The sequence below is a fragment of the Linepithema humile genome, chromosome 5 (genome assembly GCF_040581485.1).
Source record: "Linepithema humile isolate Giens D197 chromosome 5, Lhum_UNIL_v1.0, whole genome shotgun sequence".
Lineage (NCBI taxonomy): Eukaryota > Metazoa > Arthropoda > Insecta > Hymenoptera > Formicidae > Linepithema > Linepithema humile.
In genome coordinates this window covers 5,522,958-5,549,168 of record NC_090132.1, presented here as the reverse complement: position 1 = coordinate 5,549,168, position 26,211 = coordinate 5,522,958, and the positions used below count along the sequence as shown (strand labels likewise).

Genomic DNA, 26,211 nt, shown 5'->3' with positions numbered 1-26,211 from the left:
CAGAGTTATCTTCGAAATATATTTAGTTTCTAATCTTTTTAAAATAGAGTTTCGATGTAATTTAATTATCTTTTACATTTTTTTTGCGTTTTCATAACTTTGTGATAACTGTTATATTGTGCGACTCTTACTTCACGAACTTCTTCGTCCCTTTTTATGTTAGTGAATTTTTAATTAAATTTCTTAGGTGAATTATTTTAGGTAAATCCGCTTATCTAATTTATACTAAGTCTCTGTACGAATTATCACACCGAGTTTCGTTGAAACACACACACACACACACACACACACACACACACACACACACACACACAGTTGACGATAAGTTCTTCGACTTAGCGCCTCGAGAATGCTTACCGCGGAAATAATTATTTTTAATGAATATTAATGAATTCGTCAAGTTAATAACTCGCTTTAATCGGGAAATGATTATCTCGTTACTTTTTGTATTTGGACTTACACGAAGTGAAATTCTCAGGAGATCTCTCGTTCTCGGCTCTCATTCATGAATTTTTTCTCGATATTTTAAACCTGAGCTGCCGCACAATGGCAAAATTTATAGCCTCGTCTTCATTCACTGATTGCAGTAAGTACCTGTCTACACATCGGAATAGAGTGCTTAATAATGGCCGATAGATTTATGATCATTGATTCACAGCACAATTCATTAGCGATAATCGATGGATAACGCCATTTATCTGAATGAAATCCGTTATTTAAGCAATGCAAGAATACGTATCACAACATACTTTAATAAATGTTGCAATAAATAATTTTCATGAATGAAAATATCTGTGGAAAATGTTACTAATCTCAGAAAAATTATACATAAGAGAAGAAATTATAGATTTATGTATACTATGAATTTAGATAGTTTTCTAACAAGACAAATACTTTTTGACTATATTTTTGCATTAAAAATAATCATTCAATAACATAATATTGTTTTTAAAAGTCTTCTTAACGATCAAAGAATTAATACTTTATTTTTTTGCTTGTGTCTTGTAAATTTTATATTACTAGAACATAACGTTGCGCGCGCAGAATATCGATGAAACTCTTAGCTTTTCTAGAATATTTACTTCATTTATAATAAAGTCTTTGATAAATTATCGATATCGTTGATAGGCCGAAACGTAAGTTGTCCATTCTCAGCCTACATACATTCATTCGCACCGATCGATTTATGCAACAGGTGCGCGGCAGTCTATTCTTGCGGTAATAAAGTGAACGAGATGCCCTTGCTGCAGTTTTCTGATCGCTTTAAACACTTAATGCATTGTCGATTGCGATACGCTAAATAAACTGAAAATTATAATCAACTCTATTGTTGAATTATAGCAGGTGTATATTATGCTGCATAATTACCTATTATCAAAATCGCTACACAAAACACTAGACAAAGGAAATATTGATCATCCAATATAACATAATTGCATCAACAATTACAATAGTAGAATATAACAATCAAATAATAGAATATATTAAAATCTTTCACATTTTTTTTCTTATATTTAGATACGATTCAAAATTTGCAAATATTTCTTGGACATCATAATTCCCCGTAAATTTTTTATTTTATACTTTTAGGTTTTATAGTGTGACATATGGTTTTTTGATAACAAAAAGCTAACAGAAAAAGAGCTATAAGAATCAAAGCGCGGACATCGAGAGGCAAAAAATGTATTACAAATCGATACAGAAAGAAGAAGTTACAGTTCAATCAAACGGAAAAGCACTCAAAAATTGAACTGAAATGTTTCTGAATTGATTTGTAATAAATTTTTTGTGTTCCGACATTCACGTTTTGATTCTTATAATTTTTTCTTCTACTAGTTTCAGATTCTAAGTTCCAGAATTTTTAGAAATCTCATGTAAGTCTGTTCAAGACGTAAAAAAATGTTATCATGTTTATTTAAAAATTATTTTCTTTGATCTTGATGTGATTGAAATTTGTTCCAATTCTTATTGTTAAATATTACTTTTTGATTTAATTTTTCATGTTATTTTCTAAAGAACATATATAACTAGAAGGAAATAGGCAAACTTCATATAAGCTAAATATAGTTATTGATCATCGAGTTAATGAAGAATATTAAATATAATTATATAAATGGTAACACGATAAAATAATTGTAGCGATCTAATCAAATTGATACACAGAATTAGAATATTACAAGTTATAATGTAATTTCGAGACTTAACACAATTCAGCACATGACATAATACGATGATGGTGATGATAAAATAATATGACATACAACGGATGCGCGTTCCCCGACGCAATTGTGCACGTCACGGACAACGCGATAGCACTCGCTCTCCTAAACTCGAGCCATTTGTAACATAGCGAACGTGTCAACTACGACATCTCGGCCGAAACTTCTCGAAATATCGTTTTGTGCAACCTGTTGACGATCTTTCTCGTCCGTGGCGGAACCAATTTATCACCTGTCGGTCGACGTTCGTTTTCGCACTGACCAAAACCAGGTAGAAGCGCGTGACGCACATAAGAGTAAGAGTGTGTTTAATACGCGCCTTGCCGAAATTTTATATTTTCCCCCTCATTTGTGTAACAGGTGGGCATGATGGTGCCGTATAAATCGTTCGGCACAAGGGAGTATACTAGAGCAGTCACCACCGCCATCAACGTGCTACAGAAAAGCACGAGAGGTCCGAGGTTGGGACTTTTTCAGCGATACGATCTACACGTCAAAATAGCGATGAAGGAGCTCACACCCAGTCCTACTGGTGAGTGTCAATTTTATTTGATTGATGACATCGTTATCTATTACTGATGTGATATTTTATCATACTACATCTCTCTTTTTTTTTACACGGGTTACAAAATTATACTAAATTATGCAATTAATTAAAAAGAGATTGCAAAAAGGTTGAAAGCTAAAGCTGCAACAATGCTTTTAATGCGAAGTTATTGGATTTTTTTTTCATATATACGCATATGAAAAAAAAAAACTGCATTTCTATTGAATTAATATTGCTTGCAAGAATTCTGAAATCTTTATCATCAATTTCAGTGCGTTGTATATTTATTATTATATACAATTGCTTAATATTCAATTTTACGGAGATTTTATACAATAAATCCTACATATAAATCTTCCGTTAACTCGCAAGTGACAAGGTGTCTTATAAGGATGAATTTTGATTACTGCGATCGTATGGAGAATTATGTGCAAAGCCGTAAATCCTTTTTAAATTGCAAGAAATCGTGCAATGTCAGATTAAAGGGAAGGACAGAAAATCTCATAGATCGATTTGAATCTATCTCGCGAGACGTCTCGGAGATTTTTATGGGGGCTTGGTCTTTATCGGACTAAATCTTAAATGTTGGATTACACGTTCCCTTCGCTAGTATCGTTCATTCTTCGTGTCTCTGGGATACAAATTAGCACTTTATTCGTGTAATAAAGCGATTTTTCGCTGCCAAGAAAATATGAAACAGAAATCATTTGGATTTATCATTTTATAATTTACGTAGCCCTGATTTCTTCACGAAACTTTAAAACAAGATGCAGATTACAATTCCAAAAAATAATGTTTATATTATGCGGCATTATTCATCTACTGCACCACCATTCATTTGCTGCAACATGAAGCAGCGTAGAGAATGCCAAGTAATACAGGATAATTAATTAGCATACAGGAAGTTAAAGTCAAATACGCAAAGCATGTAGACTAAGATTATTAATCCCAAAGAAGATAAATCTAAAATGGTTTAAAGCAAATAATAGACGCATTATGCAAATAATGAATTAATAGTTAGAGAACAATAAATTCAATTTCACATATACGACGTTTGCAAGTCAAATTAATTCTTGTTATTGCTTTTGAAAAATGCAAAATGATAAAAGTCATGTATATATTTGTAATTTCAACTCAATTATAAGCAGTCATTATTTTTTATCATTAACGTCTACATATTCTACATATTTTAATTTATTTCTTTTTGTATAATATATATAAATTTGGTGTTACGATTAAAGATTTGCAGACTTGCAACGTCCAAATTTCGTGCGGTTAAAATAACTGTTTACATTATTAGCAAAACAATGTAAACATTTTACAAACTGTAATTCCATAATTTGTATTACGTTGTGGTTTTTATATATTTACATTGAGAATTTAAAACATTGATATTTACGGTGAATATTTTGACGCCAGAAACTTCGTATCAATTTCATATAGCGCGAATGGACGGAAGTAAAATACAAGCTTTCCAATTATTGTGGGTTCTGATGGATGAAAGTGCATAAAATACATCTATTTGTTCGCATCTGCTGTGACCCGCCGTACAATTTCACATTCAATTAATTCTGAATGGGACAAAATTACATCACGCGAATTGATGCAAAAATATTGATTATAGAAGGCAAAAAACTTCAAAAGATAAGTGCTTCAAAAGTGCGTTTTATATTTAATTTTTATTTTTACCTGTTGCAATTTTGGAAGATATGTAAAACAATATAAAATGTTATATAATCTTTAGGAAAAATCTTAACTATATTATTTTTGCTGAATTGATTATTCTTATTAGTTAATCTTATTTAATTCAATAATATGTAAATTTATGTATGTTTTAATTTTTAAAGTTCTAAAAATGCAAAGAATATAATCTGATATAAAAATTACGTTTTAATATTGCGCTTTTATACAGCTTAAAATTTTAAATATTTTTTTGTGAAGCCATATATATTTAAAATTTAATACACGAACACATATTCGAAAGTATTGTGACGCGATTTCTATCTAAATCTTCCGCCGTAATTTCAATATTCTGGGGAATTTAAATTCTCTGAAAATATCTCGCCAGTTCATAACCGCACGCGGTAAATGACAGTTGAGCATATCGATGATCGATCCACCTTAAAAAATTCCTATTGGCGAAAATCCTCTCTGGAACTCATTGAATTTATGAAAAATCGGAATCGAGTTAAAATCAGATGTTTTCATGCTGCTGCGCTCCGTTGAAAGAAAGAGAGACGTCGGGCGCAGCTCTGCCATGTAAATCACGTTAGAAAAGCTGGACGACAGCCAGGCGCCGCTCAGACATCACCACACGTCGCACCACTCACCGACACACGCCACAGTTACGATCAGTCATCGCCATACACGCCTCCCGATGAATACATTGACCGAGAAAAGTCGCGCTGCATTACTCGGTGTCTTCACTGAGCGATGTCGATCTCTGCCATGACGCAGCTGCAACATTTACCGGTCCATTAAATTTTCTAGGAAAATTCTTAACGCCAGTGCAGAAATGGCATTAATGGAACTGGCGATGCAGAGACTTGCAAAGTAAAGTGTGCTGATACTCAACAAATGCACGACTATTGCGTTCGGTCATTTGCGACTATTTCCTGGAGAAGCATCTCATTTTTGCGGATCCTGCTTGTATCTTTGAAATAAAGATTTTCTAAAGAGAAATTCTCCCTCGGGCAAGAAAGAAAATATATATCGTGACTCGTTCTTCGGAAAATAATAATCTTTAAACTTGCTGAAAATAATAGATAAATAATGATAGATAAATATTAATGCGTAGATTTAAATGCTTTTTTTGACATTTTCGTATATTTCTGAATTTTAACATAATTACCGTCAACTAAAAAAAGCAACGGAATACTAAGACAAAAATTTTGCGAAAATTTGGTGAATTTCTTCTATATTATTCGTTTTATCAAATTAGAAATATTTAAAGTAAATAATATACAATAATTTATTATTTCATATATCGTTAGTTATATTTAACGCCTTTTTATTATATCGATAATTTATTTGAACAGAAATTCTTGCGCGATATCAACAGCTTTCCGCGATCTTATCTGACACTTCTATACAACCGCGATGACAGGATTGGGAAGTAGCGAATGGCTTGCCGAAAACCGGAAGCGACCCCGCCGCAGGGTAAATTGAACATCGCGGTTAAACACAGACACCGATTGACATGTGTAGAGTAAATCGCAAGCTACCGCCAGGAGTTCTGATCAATATCCATGCTTTCGATATCGTGGGGACAATTTCCACATGCACGATAACTTTTCTGCAACAGTCGTTTTTGTTGAAAATAGAAACTGTAAACATTGATTCTTAACTGATATGTCAAAAAAAAAAAATCACCGTCCGATAATATGAAAATTCAGCATATAGATGACTGTTGTCAGCATAAAAAAAATAAAAAAATATGTTCCTTGCATTTCACAAAAATTATTTGCTATATCATCGAACAGGGATCAAATAAAAGAAGAACATAAAAGAAAATGAAAAATGTCTCTAGTAGACACACACAAATTAATTTTCTGTATGAAAAATATTAATAATTCTCGCACTAACATCCAGCGATGGCTCGAGATGCCTTTCAATTTGTGTTAAAAGAAAATGAAGTTTTTATTTATTTTTATAGTATGGGATTTATTAACTTTACTGAAACCATACTATCTCACGCAGTTAAAAATCGAAGCCAACAAATAAGGGTATAAAACTTATCGAATATATAACTTTTGAAATTCCTTCAATCTTAATGGAATATACCTGAAAGCTATATTAACTTCAAAATATGGTTTCGTACACCCCAGCGATGAGAAAAGTTTATATGGACTTCGCGATTGTTGGTGTAATTTTTGGATTACTCGCATATCGACGGCTATAAAGCTAGGTTTGTGTTAACAGCGCTGCATGAAAATCCATCGGTAATTCCAGCTATCGTCACTAAAGGAGGTCGCGTAGCGCCTTAAGAGAGCGCTCTGTTTCCCATCAGGCAAAGTGATCCACTTAATTTTATCGGTGACTCAATAACGGCGACAACGCCTGATCGGGTTGGTGTCTCATCGATTATTTAAAATCTTGTTAATCATCATGCTCGATTCGAGAGTAGAAGTGAGCTATCGCGGAGCTTGCAAGCTCCTGCCATCTAGTGAAAAATGCTGGAACGTTTTTACACGTGCATTTCGGAACGTTCGATGCCAGTACCTATTTTACTGTTGCGGATACTTTTCATCGACACATTTTAGTGTCTTACTCATCTTTTTTTTATAATATGTTTATAACAGAATTATAAAATTTTTTATGAGTTTTTTATATGAAATAAACACGTTTGCGAATAAAATTCGCATAATAAAAGAAGTTGCGAATGATCCATTTTTGTTTAATAAACGACTAAAGTTCGACGCAATGCCGCAATGAATTAACGTGGAGAAAATATATAGCGGAAAATATAACGATATATTTAACTTTATCGAGTCATTTCGCGTTTGCGTCTAAAAGTTTAAGGCTTGCGGAGAAACTTTACATCTGCATAAAACTTACTACTTAAATCTCATTATTGCTTCTCAGAAAACTACGTTTTTGAATTTTACTTTAAAAGAAATATCCAATCAAAAATTTATATGCAATCAAAATAAACTTAAATTACACTAAACGATATCACAGAAGAGTCTGATAAAAGTCGATAAATATTACGTTCTGTTTAAATAATCTGCGATCAAGAGATAAGTAATAATAAGAGAGTAACAGATAAAAGACGTTTGCTGGATTTGTACCTTTTGATTTCTCCAAATTACCCTCGCGATATTATGCTGCGTCATAAATTCTGTGTTAGAATTTTATATTACTTTCATTAACGAAAAATTAAATTATGAATATAATTAATAAAGAATTGCATATAGTATTAAATAAAGAATATATTAATAATAAAATTGTGCACTAAATTTTGTTATTATAGAATATTTCTAAAATAGAGCAACGCAACTCGTTACTAATGCGCGAATATTTAACGTTAGAAAGTACAAATTGATATACATATACATATTTTCTATACGAGATACCTGTTTTCAATGGTTTTAGTAGATAATGTATTGAGTATGAACTTGTAACGATCAAAAGGTGCATTCGAACTATTTCGCATGGCTGCGTACGAATCACAAAACTTTCGCGATAGTATCGGCCGCCTCGCTAAAATAGAAAATCAAGATACATTCAGGAAGTTCAAAAGCCAAGCTCCAGGGTTCCGTGGAAAGTATAAGTGAGCTAGACAGATGATTTCCTCCAGCGCTATTCTCTGCTCTTCGTTTCATCCCTTTTTTCTTTGGTTCCATTGTTACACTGACAAATTCAGGCACGCTGATTTATGCGCTTTTTGCGGTCCCTTTTCTAGCACCGGAAATAGATTTGATTTGCTGATCACACCCACAATACAAAATTTTGTTTATGATATTGCAATCGCAATGAAGAAATCAAATAACAACAGAAAAAGAACATTTATATTCAATGCATTAAAATGTACATTATTTAGGTAAATTTAAAAAATGAATTATTGACATACATTTGATTAATTAAATATGCTATTATTTCCGAATAAAATTTCTTGTAATCATAGCTGTTATATTTTTAGCTTTTTTTTTAGCTTTTACAGTGTGTTGGATTATCAACTCATTACATTTCTACATTTATATTATAAATCCCGATCGTATTTTATATCAAATTTTTACATCGTTTTTTTACATGGAATATATTTTCTCATTATATAATTTGCACAGTATAATTTAGCAATTAAAATTCCTAAGGAATTAATCTATGCTTTATTTACCGTTCGTGACATATCCATTATTTGATCATATTAACTTGAATCAATAACAGTCTCTCATATATTGTATGTGTGAATAATTTTCTCAAAATAATATATATTAAATCTATTTCAATCAATTTGAAGAACATTTTTTATCAGTCAACGTCTGTCAGATGAGACAAACATGTAAATTCTTTATTACATGTATTAATTTCTTCACTTGATAAAATCTCCATTTGGAATTTATTTAAGCATGAAGTAAATTGAGAGATACTTTTATTGAAATATTTTATTATTATCTTTCTATAAGCATTCGCAATGTGTTTTATCTAACAGCCGCAGCTATTTAGCAAAGTTCCTGAGCAATCAATCGACGTTCGATCTATTTACTGAAATCAGCGTGCTATAGTAGAGAGAGCTGCGTTTCAAGTACTTGGCATCTTGAAACGTTGATCGAAGAGCCTTTGAATTATTTGCCTTAGTGTTTTTTTGTTCACGTCTCTGTTAAAGACCTTGTATCCAGCTGCTAAGAAGTGAGATGACAAAGAGCAAGAGAAATATCAAAGTACTTTAACACAAAGAATACCATAACAAATGTTTTTGCGGATTGTAAAGTTTCTTTTCTGCATAACGAGTTTCTTTGTCTCTATATAATAATAAAGAAAATGTTGTAACATTATATTATTTACCAACCATAAAAAGGATAACATTAATTAATTCCAAAGTGAAAAATTGTGTATTATTAAACGTGGTTCTTCAAAAGTAAATAATGAGACAGAAGGCAATAAGAACCAAAAGCGCGGTTGTTGGCACGTAAGAGTTATGAACTATTATTAATCAAGATGCAAAGAACGTTTTGGCCACAATTTCGGGCTCTCTTCAAGGAAAGAAATATAAAAGAAAACGAAGGGTTCAGTTTACATAGCAAGCTAAGAATGAAGAGTTAAAATTCGAATAAATAATGGATCAGTTCTGGATTTACCGACACACACGCAGCATCGACGATATGTCAGAGCGAACGGAAAACTACGTATTATACATCTATATATAATAGCTCGAATAAAAAAATACATCTCAAATAAGATTAGAGCTGCATAATAAAAAAAATATGTTTAAGAAGCGTGATGCTATGACTGGATCAATATTTATTTATTATCGCTTTCAACAAATTTTATTATTGATATTAAGCTGAGCCATTATGACTTGTGTATATTTGATAATGAATTTTAAGCTCTGTTTATTATGCGCATTTTTTATTCTCTAAAAAAAATTTATTTTTTGCTTTTGAAGAAAAAATAACAGTGAAAAGACCTGTCTTCGCCAAGTAAATTTTGAATATTGTCACTTTGCTGAAACTTCTCTCGTCCAGGAATATAATTTCGGGATCGGTCGATCGATTTCACCACCGCTTACCAACGACATCCGTACAAAGACATCGCTGACCCTTCTTCGGCTAGTTCGAGCTATTCGAATAAACGACATCCTCTTATCGCGCGCCATTCCGCAGATTGATGTCTATGTCGTGCGCTCTACGGAGCTCAGATTGGTGTGCGCTATCGATTAGCAATTTAGAAACCCAGACTTCGCTGAGCTTAATTTTCTTTCTTGTTCTTCTTTCTCGTAGACATATCTTAAGAATAGAACGTTCATCATGGCGTATAAAATCAACGCTGCACCGTAAAAATAATTTTTGCGCGCTATTCTTAATGTGTAAGATAAAGTCAAGCATGACACCATTTAGTAAGATTTTTCTGTCTAGCAAAATCTTTTCTGTGAAAATGTTTGTGCAATTTCATTGCATTTATAAAAATGCAAAAATTATATATGTGAAGCTTCTTACGTTATGTTAAATTTTTTTAACGACTTTGATCTGATACATCTTTTTTAATTTAATAGAAATTAATGAAACTCTAATTGCTTGTTAACATAAATAAACGTTACTGTAATAGAATGACAATAGAAACATTGAACTGTAAAAAAAAAAGAAAGGAAAGTCGATTGACCTTGATGTATCCGGAATAAAACAAGACCATATCCACTTATTGGCACAATTGAACGTTTGACCTAAAATCCTGAAATAAATTTTTCAATGTAGGAGCTCAATGTTTTCTGTAAAAATAACTTGCGAATAGTTTGTACGAAATTGAAGAAGTAGCCGTGTAACCCAATACATTACATTTCTTGATCAGAAGAGTAAAAAGGAACTTACCACTTGAGTTTAGTTACAACCAGCAAGAACTTTCTATTCTAGCTACGTCAGTCAATTTTTTCTCTCTTTTCTGAGAAAATATTTTATATGCGAGTTATCCCGCTATTCTTAAAAACAACAAGGATTATATTAACGAGAATTTTTCAAAATGTAGACGTTAAAATTTATTTATTCCAATAGATTGTTTATCTATCTTTCTTCTATCTAAATTCCTTTAATAATATGTTAATATCTCATAACTATTATATCCCGCAGTCTTACCATCATATTTAGTTATTACACGCTTATATACGCACATACATATTTTTATGAGCAATATAAAACTTATCTCCCTTGAAGGAACTTATCTACCCCATTTAAACTACCGCGAATAAGCAATACGTCTTCCCTTGTTCGTCAAAGTGGATCAATCACGACAGTGTTTACTATTCTCTATCAAGTAGAAGTTTCAATCGTACTCATGATCAGACGATATCGCAATGAATTCTTTCGCGTGTATCGATATACGACGCTCCGGATTTCGTTCTCGATATCGTCCGGTCGAGAAGTCCCATCGAGAACATTTAATCAATCTCGTTGGCCAGTCAGTCTGTCAATCATTTGAACGGGCCACCCGTTACACAAGATCTCCTAGGGCGAAACTGCTCTGCCGTTCGTTAGCCAATAAAAGAGAGGAAATCAGGTCGAGCCACTAATGGAGCTTTTCAATGGTTTCGCAGTATTCTATCGCCGGCCAATTTTTGATAGTCCATTGTTGCTTGTAAAAAGATATAACTGACCTTGATTTGCTTGCAAGGACTTCTCCTTTCTTCCCCGTAATACGCATTATCATTTAATTTTTCTTTTCAAAAGATATCAAAGTGGAGGAAAATAATGCGGTATTTTAGTTTGTGAACGAATGAATTCAGGAGATAATTATGAATAATTGTATGAGAAATTTATTCGTCAGACTTAAAATATTGCAAAGATAATCAACTACTTCTTTTTGCAAAAGAAAAAGATGAATAAACTTTGCATTTACTTTCAAGTGGCTTCTAATTTATGAGATGTTAATTAGAGAATTTAAATGCAAATAAAACTCTTCACTGTAAATATTAGAGAAATTTATACCGATGTAGAGAAATTCACGTTAGAAGTGAAGAAGTTTACACACGTAGAAGCAAATGGTCAAAGGAAATTGCAGCGGTCTGCTCCACCAACGTCTCGAGGGTGCAACAGGGTTGGGACTTGCTACTCTCAAGAGCGGATACGCTTGAATTTGTGCCTTCTTCTTCCCCTTCTCTTCCTGATCAAACTTCGTACAAGTGCAGGACAACAAGTCAACGTGAGATATTGTCAAACATACGACGTCTTGTAGCAAACTCGTTGAGATTGATGAAATGGGTATAAAATTCTTGTCAATATATTAAAAAGAAAGAAATATATATATATATATTTAACACAGAAAAAAATATATTATCTCGTAAAAAGAATCTTTTAATTAACGATGTTATAAATAAGTTTGCGCTCAAAGAGTTTATTACACGACTGTAACGACTATGACCTACAGCTACGTATGTAATAGCATATAATGTATAAGGAAGTAATAATATCGATATGAAAAGCGCACGAACGTCAGAGCCAAGAGTTTGTTTTAAAAATCTGTCTTTCTCGGAAGAAGAGAAACGGAAGAACAAATGGAAAAAGCATTGAAATAGGTCATGCCTGGAACACGCATGTTATTTGGTTCGGAGATGAAAGGGACGCGGACACAATATTCCACCGACTGATACCAATGTGTATTACCTGTCTTTCTCTCCGCACGGAATCGCAGAGAAAAAGAATACGCTTTGTGGCGCAGAATAGTATCAAGAAGAGTGCAGGAAAAAGGAAAACCTATCATCGTGCGACCGATATAACAAATTAAATTGTTATCATCCACATACGGCAATTGCACGAACCGAAAGCTCGGTAAAATCGGGAAGAATGTAGTGTAGAGTCGCGCAACAATGGCTACTCAATAAAGTGATTTGGCGTAGAATTTTGTAAGCCGAAGCGATGCGCGTTATGGTTTTCAGCGATTCGATACGATTCGTGCTTGTAGCACCCTTATGAATATTTGATGTCGATACCGTTATCTCGGATTGTCTGCGTATCCTATTACAACGCAACGGACATGTTCTGCCATATTTTCGTAAGCCGACTGCATGCATAATAAAAGGAAGTATTTGTGGTTTCGATTTTATCAGTATTATAAACTTAAGGCTTACTATCATTCACTATATTATGAATAATTTTTCGCAAATACAAGTACTCTTAAAATATTGTGTATAAAATTATATTGACATTAATGATCGATTTCAATTTCATCACCTAAACAGTCTGTAAACAATGCTGAAACTTTAAGTGTAAAAACACTGTCTTACTTCCACAACACGCGATATTATTTTTCACAACGTGGGCAATTTCCGATATTACAATCTGTTTACTCAAGATCTACTAAAAGCAAGTTACTTCAAAATATATACAAAAATATGCTATTGACTAAAATAATATTTTTCCGTAATATTTGTCAGCAAACTATATTTAATTACGAATCGCTATGAAATTTCTGTTGATGGTTTATGGTTTTACCAGGCAAGCATTATGCCTAGCCACATTTCCGAAAGAGGACTGCATGCATAATAAAAGATCAGTTTGTAACGCTGCGATTTTGCTAGTACTAGACTTTACCTTATGCAAAGTGAATAATCTGCTGCATAATCTCGAATTTATTTCGATTCTACAGGAAATGTTGAAAAGTTGAATCAAAGTTTTCTGAAAAATATCGCGTTGTACAAATTTGTGCTTGAAATCCCACTTTTGTCCCACTGGGAAAACATAGATATATTAGTAGCCTGCAATTAATTTTTCACTCGAAATTAAATAAATACAATCATTACGTATTCTCGGTATTTTAAACGGAATAGATCGTATGCACATTTCCCCGCTGCTTGTGCGGCGCGGTGTAATATTACGGTCTCTCGCGCAGAGGCCGCTGTCACTGCCACTCATGTAGAATTCCAGAGCGCGGAAATGTAGTCAAAGTAATGCAATAAAGCGCCGCCCTTGCCCATCCGTCCGCGGCTCGGTCTGTCCATAGCGGAAAACCAGCCCCGCTCATAGTTGACGTTTATTTAGGCCAGCTCACGTATGAGCTCACTCTTCGAATGTTCGACTCAGGGCCTCTAAATTTTGCTCTGGTGATACCATTTAAACTAATCGATACTTTTCAGTATGACACGAATTTTCCGCTATCGTTTGCGCCATCACGACAATATTCAATTATTGCTCTTCGGACCGCAATCCTTTTTCTTCTTCGATTCGCCAGCGAGCTTCGTCGAATGAAAGGTTCTTCCCAAACAAAAGTCTTTTGCCAACTTTGTAATTGTTAAGTACATTTATTGTTAAAGCATGCTTCGTGAAACTTGAATTCAATACTTCGCGGAGAGTCTTGTAATATTTACATTCGCATTTTCCTGTCAGCATATTATATGTATATGCTTCGTGCTGAATGCACAAGACATGTAATATAAACTTTGAGAAATTTCAAGATGTTATATTCCGTTGAAGTAGTATACTAATATAATTAGCGAGAGAAAGAGAGAAAAAAGAGATTTTAAATAGTCAAGTTTTAATTACATATAAAACTTGACATCACAAGTAATTATATTCTATTTAATATACAATTAGCTTTTAATTTTTATGTAGAATTTGTAACGAAAAGAAACAAAAATATTTTTAATATTTTGAAAACTCGACAGAGAAATTAAAAATTTTGTTGGTAGCAAGAATGCTCTACATGAACGCACCGTGAAGATGCGATTGTTTATGGTCGACGGAAACGCTGTGTAATGCAATTTTTTAACAATTGCTCGAGCATGAAGCCAATATCGCTGAAACGATTCTCTTAATAATCAACTCTGACAACAGGCTAACGGTTCGTTATTTCTCTCCTACTGAACCATTTCACACAGGATCTTGTTAATTCTGCCGTAACAATGGAGAATCTCCCGTTCATCACCAGCGAATTATGCCATCAGAATTCAATTTCGTTCGCAAACGCCGATGCACCTGAGCACGCTGTGTGAGTAGATGAACTCAGATGAATGACATAAAGTTGAAGAGACGTATGGTGCGAAATGGCGAACAAAGCTATATTGCATTTTCCTCATTGCCTGTTCCAAGCACGAAGCAGTCGTTCACGAACCGATACGCTTCGATACCGAATTCCATCGAAGATCTTACAACCCTTCTAAGTATGGTTGGATCGTGGACTCTATCATTCTCAGAGTATCCTACAGTTTTTCTCGTGAAGAAATCTGACGATGAACATTCCGGAGGGATGTTTTTTTACTCTGAGAAGCGCATCGATTAAAGTTTATTGAAATTTATTGATCAACAATAAAGAACGAATATTGAAATAAAGTCGAAAATATGCATATCACGCGAAATTGCTGTTAACGTAGATATGTATAGACAATTAATTTTATGTATATGTTTATTATTATTATATATATACATATATCATAAATAGCTTTCTGCCTTTGCTCTAATTATTTTGGTTTGAACGAAACCGCAAGAAACTTTGTTATATTATAATTATATTGAGTTATAATTGTTATATTATAGTTACGAATCCCTAGTAATTTATTTTTGTATAATAATTTCTGATAACATTTGATATATATAATCTCACAGTTAGTCCAAACTTATTTAATTATTTCCATAACATAATAATATAATATCTGCTTTTCTTTAGTTATTTTTTTCGTTAATTTAAATCTTGTAGCTTTCAAAATAGATATGTTACCGTACTGTTGAGAGAGAAGTTGTGTTACATATACATATGTGATACTTTAACGAACAACAAATACGACGCGTTCGGATGACCGAGTCGAACAAAACCCCCTCAGTCAATTACTTTACTTTCGCACGTGGAGCGGCAAAACACACCGCAAGCGAGACTTTACAACGAGGCTCCTAATTACAGTACAAAGAACAAAATACGATACTGAGCTCTCTTATTCTCTATTCAGCATGGATCCAAACTAAATTACGTGTCCTGCATCCTTTTGCTTTCACGCTGCTTAACGTCACGTACAGTACTCCACTTAATTAGATTCTCATACAACATTAGATGTATTTTACTTATCAAACCCTTGGATCGAAAATTTTTACACGATGTAACATATTCCGATTCTTGTCAACTCAATTTTTAAATCAGCATATAAAAAATTAAAAAGAATTAATATTAAATTTTTGTAATATTGAAATGATGTGAAAATTGACATACATATTTGATGTAATTAGAATCGTATAATATAAATTAAATTCACATCCATTTGTAGATAATACAATTTTTTAACTTTAAATGTAGACAGCTTTTTAATTTTGAATTATAACTTGCCTCTAAATTAATCACATTATTTGATCGATATGCAAAATTGAATTGGAAAGTTGAATCTTTAATTAATGTCTCACGGAGCAGTTATTACTCAATTTCTAGAAACTTTAAATTTTCAATGAACACGTTATTGTATTAAATTTCTGATACACTTTACTGATTACACTTTTTTAAAAATAACAGTTTAAAAAATATAAAGACTCAATTTTCTTGTTAATTCGTATATGTATATATATCTATAATTATCGAGTTATCAGACATTAAATCATAGCTTATGATTCTACGTGATTCCCGATAGACAGTATATTTTTAGATAGATAAATCTTGGAGAGAAAGTTTCAGCAACATCTGAAATATATCATTCGTCGTATTAGTGAAACGCTTCCAATTCCATTGAATAAATTGCAAACTTTACTTCCGCCATCGATCGTGTCGGACAAATTTCTTTTGACGTCTTTTAATACGTTTCCCAGTGCTTATTACATTAACATAAGAATGGGTGTGCACTTACTGTAGAAAAATACTGAAACCGAATCGGAGTTACTGGCGCCTACTTGATCGAATCGCATTTGCATATCCTGAGGGGAATAAATCCTTAAAAGGAGGTTACTGTGGAGAGAAAAAAGGGGATGTCTCGACCGCGTCGGTGTTCTGTCCAATCTTGTTTTCGCGATACGCCTCGCAACAAGAATCCGTATCGACTGGAGGAATGCTCTCCGTTCACGAAATACAACCACCGCATCCTCAACGCGTGTATGAGCGAATTACATGATCTGTGCGAACGCAATTACCTGTATTCATCGATTATCGATAGTATCCTGTTATCGGCTGCGATTGATTTCATTAGACAAATCGTGTGGTAACGGTGGGATCTATATATAATCCGTGTAATAATATATTATATCTATACGTAACGTTTAAAAAAGAAGTGTTGCACAGTCGCAAACACTTAATTGTATTATTATATGTAATAATTATTATATCATTATATTACATAAATTATATTTTTTTACGTAAGCAAGAGACACTCTTTTAATTAAATCGCACCGCGAAAATATAGGAAGCTCGTAACGGAATACGTATCGCTAATTTCTCGCTTGTAACAATTCTGTTGAATGTAGTAATTGTTTCTCCCTGTATGAGGAATATCGCCGTTTCCCCGTCCTTAATAACGCTACGGTCGCTTATTGCATCAACACCGAGTTCTGGCGAGCAGTTAGGGCGGAACGTACATCACTTCCGAGAGAAGTGGGAAATTACATTTAGTTAGGTGAGAATTTCATTATGACCTGCACGTAATTTTTCACAAATCAGTTTTCTCTCCGCTATATAGAATAATATGACACTTATTATTACCATACGCTGTTTTATTAATTGTTTTGCAGCTTCTATTTTATATAAAATATGAGTTATCTTTTTGTATACTTTCTTTTTTTCTTTTTTTTTTAAGAATAACTATGATAGTAATTATTTTATAAGCAAATGTGTTGCTTTAGTTTGATTAGTTTCTTAATAAAATAACAATTCAGTATAATTCCTTTCGAAAATATAATTGTTTTACAAATTATGTTTTACAAAATTTAATTATCTTACTTTTTTATATAATTATCTGCATCTATCCTTATTTGATAAATGTACAAAAATACTTTGCAGGCAATATATGTATTTTAAATATTTATAGCTTAAAGAAATATAAATATCTCATTGGTATTCAGCTCATGTACATATTTTTCTACTAATATTATCAATTGTTATTATCCTGGCCAGAATTGTATTCAGCTAAAACAAATATCGTAAACAATTTCACTTCTTTGGCCTCGCCCACGTTAAGCTGCAAGTCGAATATCATCGTGGCGGTGCGTCGTTTCTCCGCACGTAAATAGCTCCTTCTCACCCCACCTCTTTCCACCCTCTTCCTACTCTATTGCATCAACATTCGAGAGCCGGTCCACGTTTATGGGGAGCGTAATGCCGAACAGGAGGTACAACGAGGGCAGAGAGTGATAGAGAGAGAGAGAGAGAGAGAGAGAGAGAGAGAGAGAAAGAGAGAGAGAAAGAGGGAGAACGTCTTTCATCTTTCATACGGCTAAAACCCCGACATCCCTGGCTGCGTGTGAAAGTCCTGGCGACCCTTAAAGTACCGCGGGCCGCCGTCGCCGCCGCCACCACCGCCGCTGCCGCCGTCGTCGTCGGCGCGTATCTGCCGCGGTATCCATGACGACTGAGCACATGCGCGATGGGGTGACTCGGGCCATCCGCTGTGGAGCACACCACGGGGGTGGTTTTTCGTGTTGGCACACCCGGGCGGTTGGCTGGGCGGTGTCTGCGGCCTTCACTTTCCTCCCGAAAATCGAAGGCTACGGGGGTGGTAGCCGTCCCTTTTTCCTCTGTCTCTCCTCTTTGTCACCTTCTTCGTTTTCTACCCTCCTTTGTCTCTCTCTTTCTCTCTCTCCCTCTCTCTGTCTTTCATCCTCTCTTCTCCTTTGTTTTCTTCCCTTACGTCGTTATCTCTTTTTTTTCTCATCTCTTTCGCTTTCTCTTCTTATCACCGAGTTTTCGTGCCGTGTCCGTCAGGCTTGTGTTGTTTCTAAAGTTTCTTTTTCGGTGAGTGTCGGGTGCACGTGTCAGCGGGAAATGCGAAAGCATCATACGGCTGCATCCGCCGCTACGGTGCACGTGTCAAAACAAGAAAAAACAAACGAAAGTGTCGCAGCCTCAGCGGTACAGGTATGTCATATGTTTTCGTGCGCGCCAATCGCTCGCACAGCTGGCATCAGTCCGGAGCTTCCTTTCGTCGTCTACACCTTTTGAAGACCCCTCGAGTCTTGAAGGGTCCTTGAGCAATCTTGACGAACCCGCTTTCAGCCGAGCGCGCGAAAAGTGCTCCCGGGAAGAGCACCGTCGAGACGCAAAGATTTCGCGCACCGCGTGCATGCAACGCCGATCAACCAAGCGTTTCCGCTGCGCCAGTGAAACTTCCTGGTCACGTGAGCAACGAGGTTGTCGAGGCAGCGAAGAGGGGTGAACCGAGTGTGCCGTAGTCAGCGATACGACGAGGAACGGGATACGTTCCGCGTGGGAAGCCGCCGATGGATCTCCCGATTCTCCCCGACTAGCGGAAAGCAACTACACACACATCGATCGATCATCCGAACAGTTATCACGGAGATCGCCGCCAGTCTCGTTTATCTCGCGGCGAGGTCCCAACGTATCGCAGCACTCGATTCTCGGATTCGTAATGAACCATGAATTTTGTCAACTGATGAAGCACGTTGTAGATAGTTTATAAACGCGAAACGCTGCGCCGGGCGCGATTTCGTTATCATGAACGAGAAGAAATACGCTACGCTGTGCGCGGCGGCGAAACAGCTGACGCGTAACAATAACTCAACGCGCGCCGTTTGCGACGTGATTGGACGATCAACAACATGGTGATTTAAATAGAGGTGTGTGCCTTTCGTGACGCACGATTCTGACAAAAGTGCGAAGCGCTTCGAGCGGATCAGCCGTGCGTAGCTTTCACCTTCGGCGGATCGCGCGACGCGTGGATGCGTCCAGTTTTGATCGAGAATGACCTGATTTCATCTTCGGAGCTAGAATCGATCCTGGAGATTGTTCCTCTCTCTCTGTCGCCCCGTGTATCCGACTCCGTCTTCCTCTTGTAGATGCCGGAGAAACGTCGTGGCGTGTGTCTCCGCAGAAACGGAGATTCTCGTGGTCGACGCGGATAATCACGTCGCGGCTCGACGTTACTGCCAGATCGATCACTGTCAAGTAGATCGTGCACTCGTGCGATCGCGCGCGCTTGAGCGCAGCTCCACAAAGGTATCCTTTGACTTTGTTGAATTTTGATCCAGAAGAGGATCATTGGTAGCGCTGACTACGCGAAAGCGGGTCAATATGATTAATCGCAAGTCAAAGTCTCGAAAATTGCTTATTTTAATTGTAAAATTCAAAGCAGTTTATCTGAAAGTTTAACCGCGGTACTTATATCTGTTTTTACCATTTGTTATTGATATTTTTATCAATTTAATATGGATTTGAAATAAAATATTGTTGAGGATATGCATTTAAAGAATGAAATTATACTAAAGGCTTTAAATACCTAAGTTATACTATTTGCTATCTTATATTTTTATTTTTTGCTATTTTGAATGACGATAATGACGATAAAAGCTAACGATAAAAAAAACCTTTTTACTTTTTTTTTTAAATAAGAGAAATATATGCTTATAATTATAATTCTAAGACATTCTAATATTAGAAACTACAACTTACGACGCAAATTATATTGATAGTATTTAGGCATTCCATTAATAACTAGAAATTTAGCATAAATGCATGGCATTAATGCTGTAATTCAAAGTTCTATGCATCTAAATTCAGTTTTGGGTCAAACTGATGATAATTGCTCGAAAGATCGATAATGTATAGGGTATCTGAGAGAGATTACGAAATCTCTCATAAGCGTGAAGAGCATAATAAACTGAACAAAAAAATCCTTTACGATTTTGCAATTTTCGCTATAATGAGATAATAATTAAAAAGAATTACCAAATGAACCTGCGTTTTGCGCGGCAAGACTGTAAAATGCGTACTTTAGGAGTGCCAACGGTGAGTGTCGCATGGCAACGAAAAAAGTAAAGCTTCCGCTCGCAGCTCACGTGTTATTTCTGTTCTCGTCGAACGATCAAACTTTTCGTTGTCGTGTCTTGTCGCTGTCACGCCTAGAGCATACATCCTACGGTATATTCTCTAGCTGCGCGAATTGTGCACCAATCCTTTTTAATTACTATCTCAATAATTATTTCGAAAATTGCAAAACGATAAAGGACTTTCCCGTTCAGTTTATTGCGCTCTCGCAAGAAGTTTCATAATCTGTCCCAGACACCCTGCATATCTTTTTCTGTGTGCAAATCTATATTCGTCCTGTTATTGTCACAGTTGTCGCACACAGTTGTCGCACGGTTTTGTAACGATCTGACGCAATCGCAAAAATATTCCATTTGAATAGTGCATTTATTGCCAGTGCTTCAAGTTCCATTACGAGGCGGTGATATATATGAATGGACAATTTTCATGATACCGCGTACGCCTCGCGGAAATCGTGTTTGTGCTATTTCTCTCGCTCTCGTAACCCAACACTCCCACGCGCATGTTACCGTGTTCCGCTCAAGTTAATTCTGTCAATTAGTGTGAGTCAACACAACACCCTGCTAAACGCTTGAAAATGCAACACGAGAGTTTCGACATCATCCCTCTCATCCGATGAATATTTCAATCGGTCCGTTAACTGCGAGTCACTCGCAACGCGGAGTATGCGTAGGACGACGATAGGCTCACTTGCATAATACAGCCGAAAGTGCATTTCCACATCCGTGTCTGACTCTTCCGCAAACCTCGAGTGCAAGCCTTCCGGCGCGCGTTGCTTAACGAGGCGCTAATTAGAGATCACATCGTTTGAGTCTACCGCCTACGGCCGGGTAAGCATGCGTTTCCTAATGAGACATTCTTTATTTCACTCTCCACGTCATCTCATTTAATTTTCGTTCTTGCGCGCACAGCACCTTGTTTACAGAGATGCATTAAACGTGACGTCAACATCATTTCCATCAAATCTCTTCTCGCAACGACCGTTGCAATCGATGATGTATAGACACGTTTTATCACGTTGCAGAGTAGCGAACGTTCATTTGCACTGCAAAACGGTTAACAGCACTCTCCTACGACGTTTCTTTAGTTATCGCATCCATTATTGCTATACGAGATATCGATTCGCTGCCCTCCATTTACACGAATCCCTCATATATCTAAATAAAATGCAGTGCGCTTATTACTTTTTTTTATTATTATTAATCCCTGATAACTGAATATAGCATTTTAATAAGAGAAGATATTACATTTGACGGAATTGGTTAGATAATTGAATAGATTAAAAAAGATGAAATTTGGACTGAAAAAAGGTATTTCGATAAAATGAAACGTTTCATTTATAAAATGTAATTATGTCAAAAACTATTATATCTATTATAAAATGACATAAAACATTGTTGCAAAATATATAATAACATTCCATAATTGGTACCTATACGCTATAAAGTTAGTGGAAAAAATATTAAATAAATATAAAAATTCTCAAACATCGTAAACAAGACAATTTGTATAACAGCTTTCTTTTAGGAGAGCATTTTTGTAACACTATAGCATGGAAAGCATAATCAATATTGGTAAAACTGAGTAGTTTTCTCGTATAAAGTTTGTTTATTGAATATGACTCATCCGAAGCTTCGCGATTATACAAGCAACTTTTATTGCGTTAACAGCCTTACTATCTCGCAATCACGTAGAGCTTGAATTAAACCAGCCGGAACATCGAAGGGTAGCGCACGGCCTTAATAGTCGCTTTTATTTTTTCCCTTACGCAGTTTTCCCTTCTTGCCTTTCACGAATTTGTAACTGTACACCTCGTTTTATGCTACAGCCAGTCTTCGGGTCTTGGAAACTCGAAATAATATAATGGTCCTATTACACTTTTGTACAAGTGTTCACGTTTTACTTATTGTACGACTAAAATACGGAAAAAGTTTCTGCATTGCGAATGAATTTTATAAATCTCGTAATATCGCAATTCTGCAGTATTTTATACTATTAGCGAAATAAAAATGCGGCAAATTTTTTTTTTGTTTTTTAACTTAATACTTCTATTATTATTATCTGCGATTAAAATTATGAGAAAGAAAAGGAGAGAAGTTTCGTAATGTATTATTAATAAGTATATTCAAGAAAATACCCTTAAAAATGTTTTTAAATAATTTTATTAACTGTTTGAGCGTATTCCAGTTCCAAAGGTCTTGCTACATTTATTTACTTTTTCACGATACTGACTATGTACTTCCGATTAAATCTTCTGATCTACTGGGTAATTTATAGATCAATCTCAAGCTACTTCTCTTTTTTCGTATTATCTGAATTCAATTTTCCAGAATATTTTTCCTTTTATTTTAATTTTACTCGTTTATCGCGAGATTGTGCAGACCGGGCTGAAAGTAGGCTAAAGTATAGCTGTTAAAATTAAATGCAGCCGAAAATATAAGATAACAAAAATTACGAGAGTGAGAATTAAATCTATTTGCAAACGTTTTAATTAATACGTAATACTATTATACGTAAGCTTATTAAGAAATTGGAACAATATTAAGTTTGCAATTCGAAACATTTCATCAAAATTAAATGAAATTGATTTCTGTTTGATATAAATACACTCTCCATAGAATAGTTAGAGAGGATACAGTTTCGTGAAATATAATTTCTCTGCACTTTCTGGCTTTCTAGAATTTCACAAACTTTCTCTTTAAACTTCCTTATTTCTTGATTCTATTTGTATTATTTTGCGTCACATATATATTGCCGAAATATATCGTATATATGTATGTATATAGTCAGCATATGTAAATATAAAGAATATATTTTTCTTAACAGCACAATTGTCCCTTGTTTGTCAAGAGGCAATACTTGTATGGCCAATATCAAAAAAACAATTCTATACCGTGTCACCCTCACATGATATACGGCGGTCCGAGCAAAACTTTTCTTTGTCCACATTTCATCAATTCTACCCTTGTGCCTTTCGAACACATATTTTTAAAAAAATATGTGTTTTCTAACCGTGAAGCACGTATTGCCCATTTCTGACAGTCAAGTGGATGAATCACCTGGATGGTAAATAAATCCACATTTTATTTCAATATTATTTGTTGATTATTGAATAGTGCTGTGCAATAATAGACAATGCTTAAGAAAAAAAAGTATTTTTATATCGATAAACAATTTTTACGTCTTATAAAGATGTGTATAATTGTTTATTATATATATTATGTGTTTTTATAATGTATTCTAGAATATAAAATAAAAAATTTTTTTTATCTAAAGCTTATATTTTATTGCTTATAATTATGTTATTTTTGTACATAAAGTTATTAATATTTTCTGTCAAATATTAGGTTGTCCAATAAGTTCCCGCCGTTTTTTATTAAGGCATCATTTGTCACAACGGATATTACTGAATGTTATATATCTATCACTGAATGTTATATATCATTTTGTAGCTCTTATTTTCCTCTTCTAGATTCATTATTGAATTTTTTATTTTTAGTTTATTAATAGTTTTTTTTTACAGTAGGGCTGATAGTTCCATCAACTGCAGGTCGACAAAGATGAACATCTCCGACATCTCCGACATCTCCGATATCTCCTTGTCTGCCATTTTCGAGCTGTCCTCTCGGCAATAAAACCTTGTCCGTAAACAGTACTAATGTTTCGAGCGGCTTGCGTAGCATTACAGTCACGATTAAACTCGTAGAGAAGGAGATGTCGGAGATTCGTCTTTCTCAGTAATGGATAATACCTGTTGTGACAAATAATGCCTTAATAGAAAATGGCACGAACTTATTGGACAACCCAATACATACGAGAATTATAAAATTAAAATCATAATTCAATACAACTAACACCAGATAAAAAATATTTTATAAAAAATTGCAATTCAGCAAAATCGAAGATCTTATTTATTGCAATTTATTTACTGTTTTATCTCGGATACTTTTATGTATACGTTTTACTTTTCCAACAAGGAGTCATGAAGTAAAAAGATACACATTAAGACAAAATTACTAATTAATTTATGTTTGTATGTGTCAGAAAGTTTCGTGATACATGCCATACATATACGATACTTATATATTATTTATGCTTTATTGAATAATTATGCATTTAAATGCAGTGGTTTTGGTTTGTGGATACGTATTACGTGCTGAATTTCGCACATGAAGCACATCGATAAGCAGATAGTCAAGCCATGATAATTCTAGCTATAATTCCGCTTCAATTTCAAGCTGGTAATAATTTCAGGCACGTTGCAATTATCGATAACCATAAGTACGTTTAATGCCATTCTACCGCTGACAAAAGCTTTATTATGAAAATCATCTCTCTTTCAATGATTTATTTAAAATATTAAAATTTATCTCATTTGGATAAATAAGAAAATATAAAAATATTTGAACGCAAAAGACAAATATAATTTTTCTGTTTATGTTTGTATATTAATAATTATACATCCGCTTATTTATTGCTACCTTACATGTTACAAGAAAAAAACTATTAGAATTGCAAAATCTATTATTAACGAAAAGTCAAATTGCATTTTTGTAAGAATACTTATAAGAGTACTCATGATTCGAATACGATAGAATTCATAGTAAAATCTCGCAAATTTCATTTGCGAAACTATTATTCTCATTAGGAATGAAATCCGCGCATAACGATCTATCAATGTGAACTAGTTGAACATTTGCGGACGCATATCGACCGCTAATGACGAGAAAGCAATTTTATTCCCATCCCTTCGTCAACCGTATCGCATCGCGCCCTTGATTTATATCGAATTTAATTTCACACGTTAGAGTGCAAAGATAAGGCGCCCAGTCATGTCAGAGAAAATAGACAAAAAAGAGGAAAAAAGGAAATTGACGCAAACAACATCGAATCAGCGAGCCAAGGGCTCGCCAAAGCCAAAGGGATGAAACTAAGTTGATACCGCCTACACTAAATTTCGCCTACACATTGAGAAAATCGATCTTTGCCTTGTTTTTCTGCTTGAATTGCGCAAATAAAAGAAGATTACTTACAGTATTAGTTTCTATTTCTGCAAACTGGTATAAAACTTATGTGCTTATGTTATTAATTTAACAATGAAGTTTAACAATAGTTTTTTTTATACATTATATTTCAATATGCGATATATTTGTAAAACGCAAAAATGGTTTTATTTGTTTAAAATTTTATTCAACAATTTACATTAATCGTCTGTGTAATGTATATCAACGAAAAAATGGGATATATCCGAATTGAGTAAAATTTAATCTACAGAAAAAGATTATTTTGTGTGTATGTATTTAATTAACCACAATTTTTATAACTAATCATCAGTGTTGTTTA

At 34.4% G+C, this 26,211-nt stretch overlaps 1 protein-coding gene across 7 annotated transcripts in view; it reads left to right on the top strand.

Annotated features, from left to right (window-relative positions):
• The window catches only part of Nmdar2 (NMDA receptor 2), a 171,112-nt gene that overhangs the window by 88,515 nt on the left and 56,386 nt on the right, over positions 1–26,211 (top strand). For all 7 annotated transcript variants that reach the window (XM_067355732.1, XM_067355737.1, XM_067355735.1 and 4 more), the window contains one exon: positions 2,580–2,751. In XM_067355732.1, coding sequence (XP_067211833.1) covers positions 2,580–2,751 — 172 coding nt within the window. The remainder of the gene's footprint in view (positions 1–2,579; positions 2,752–26,211) is intronic.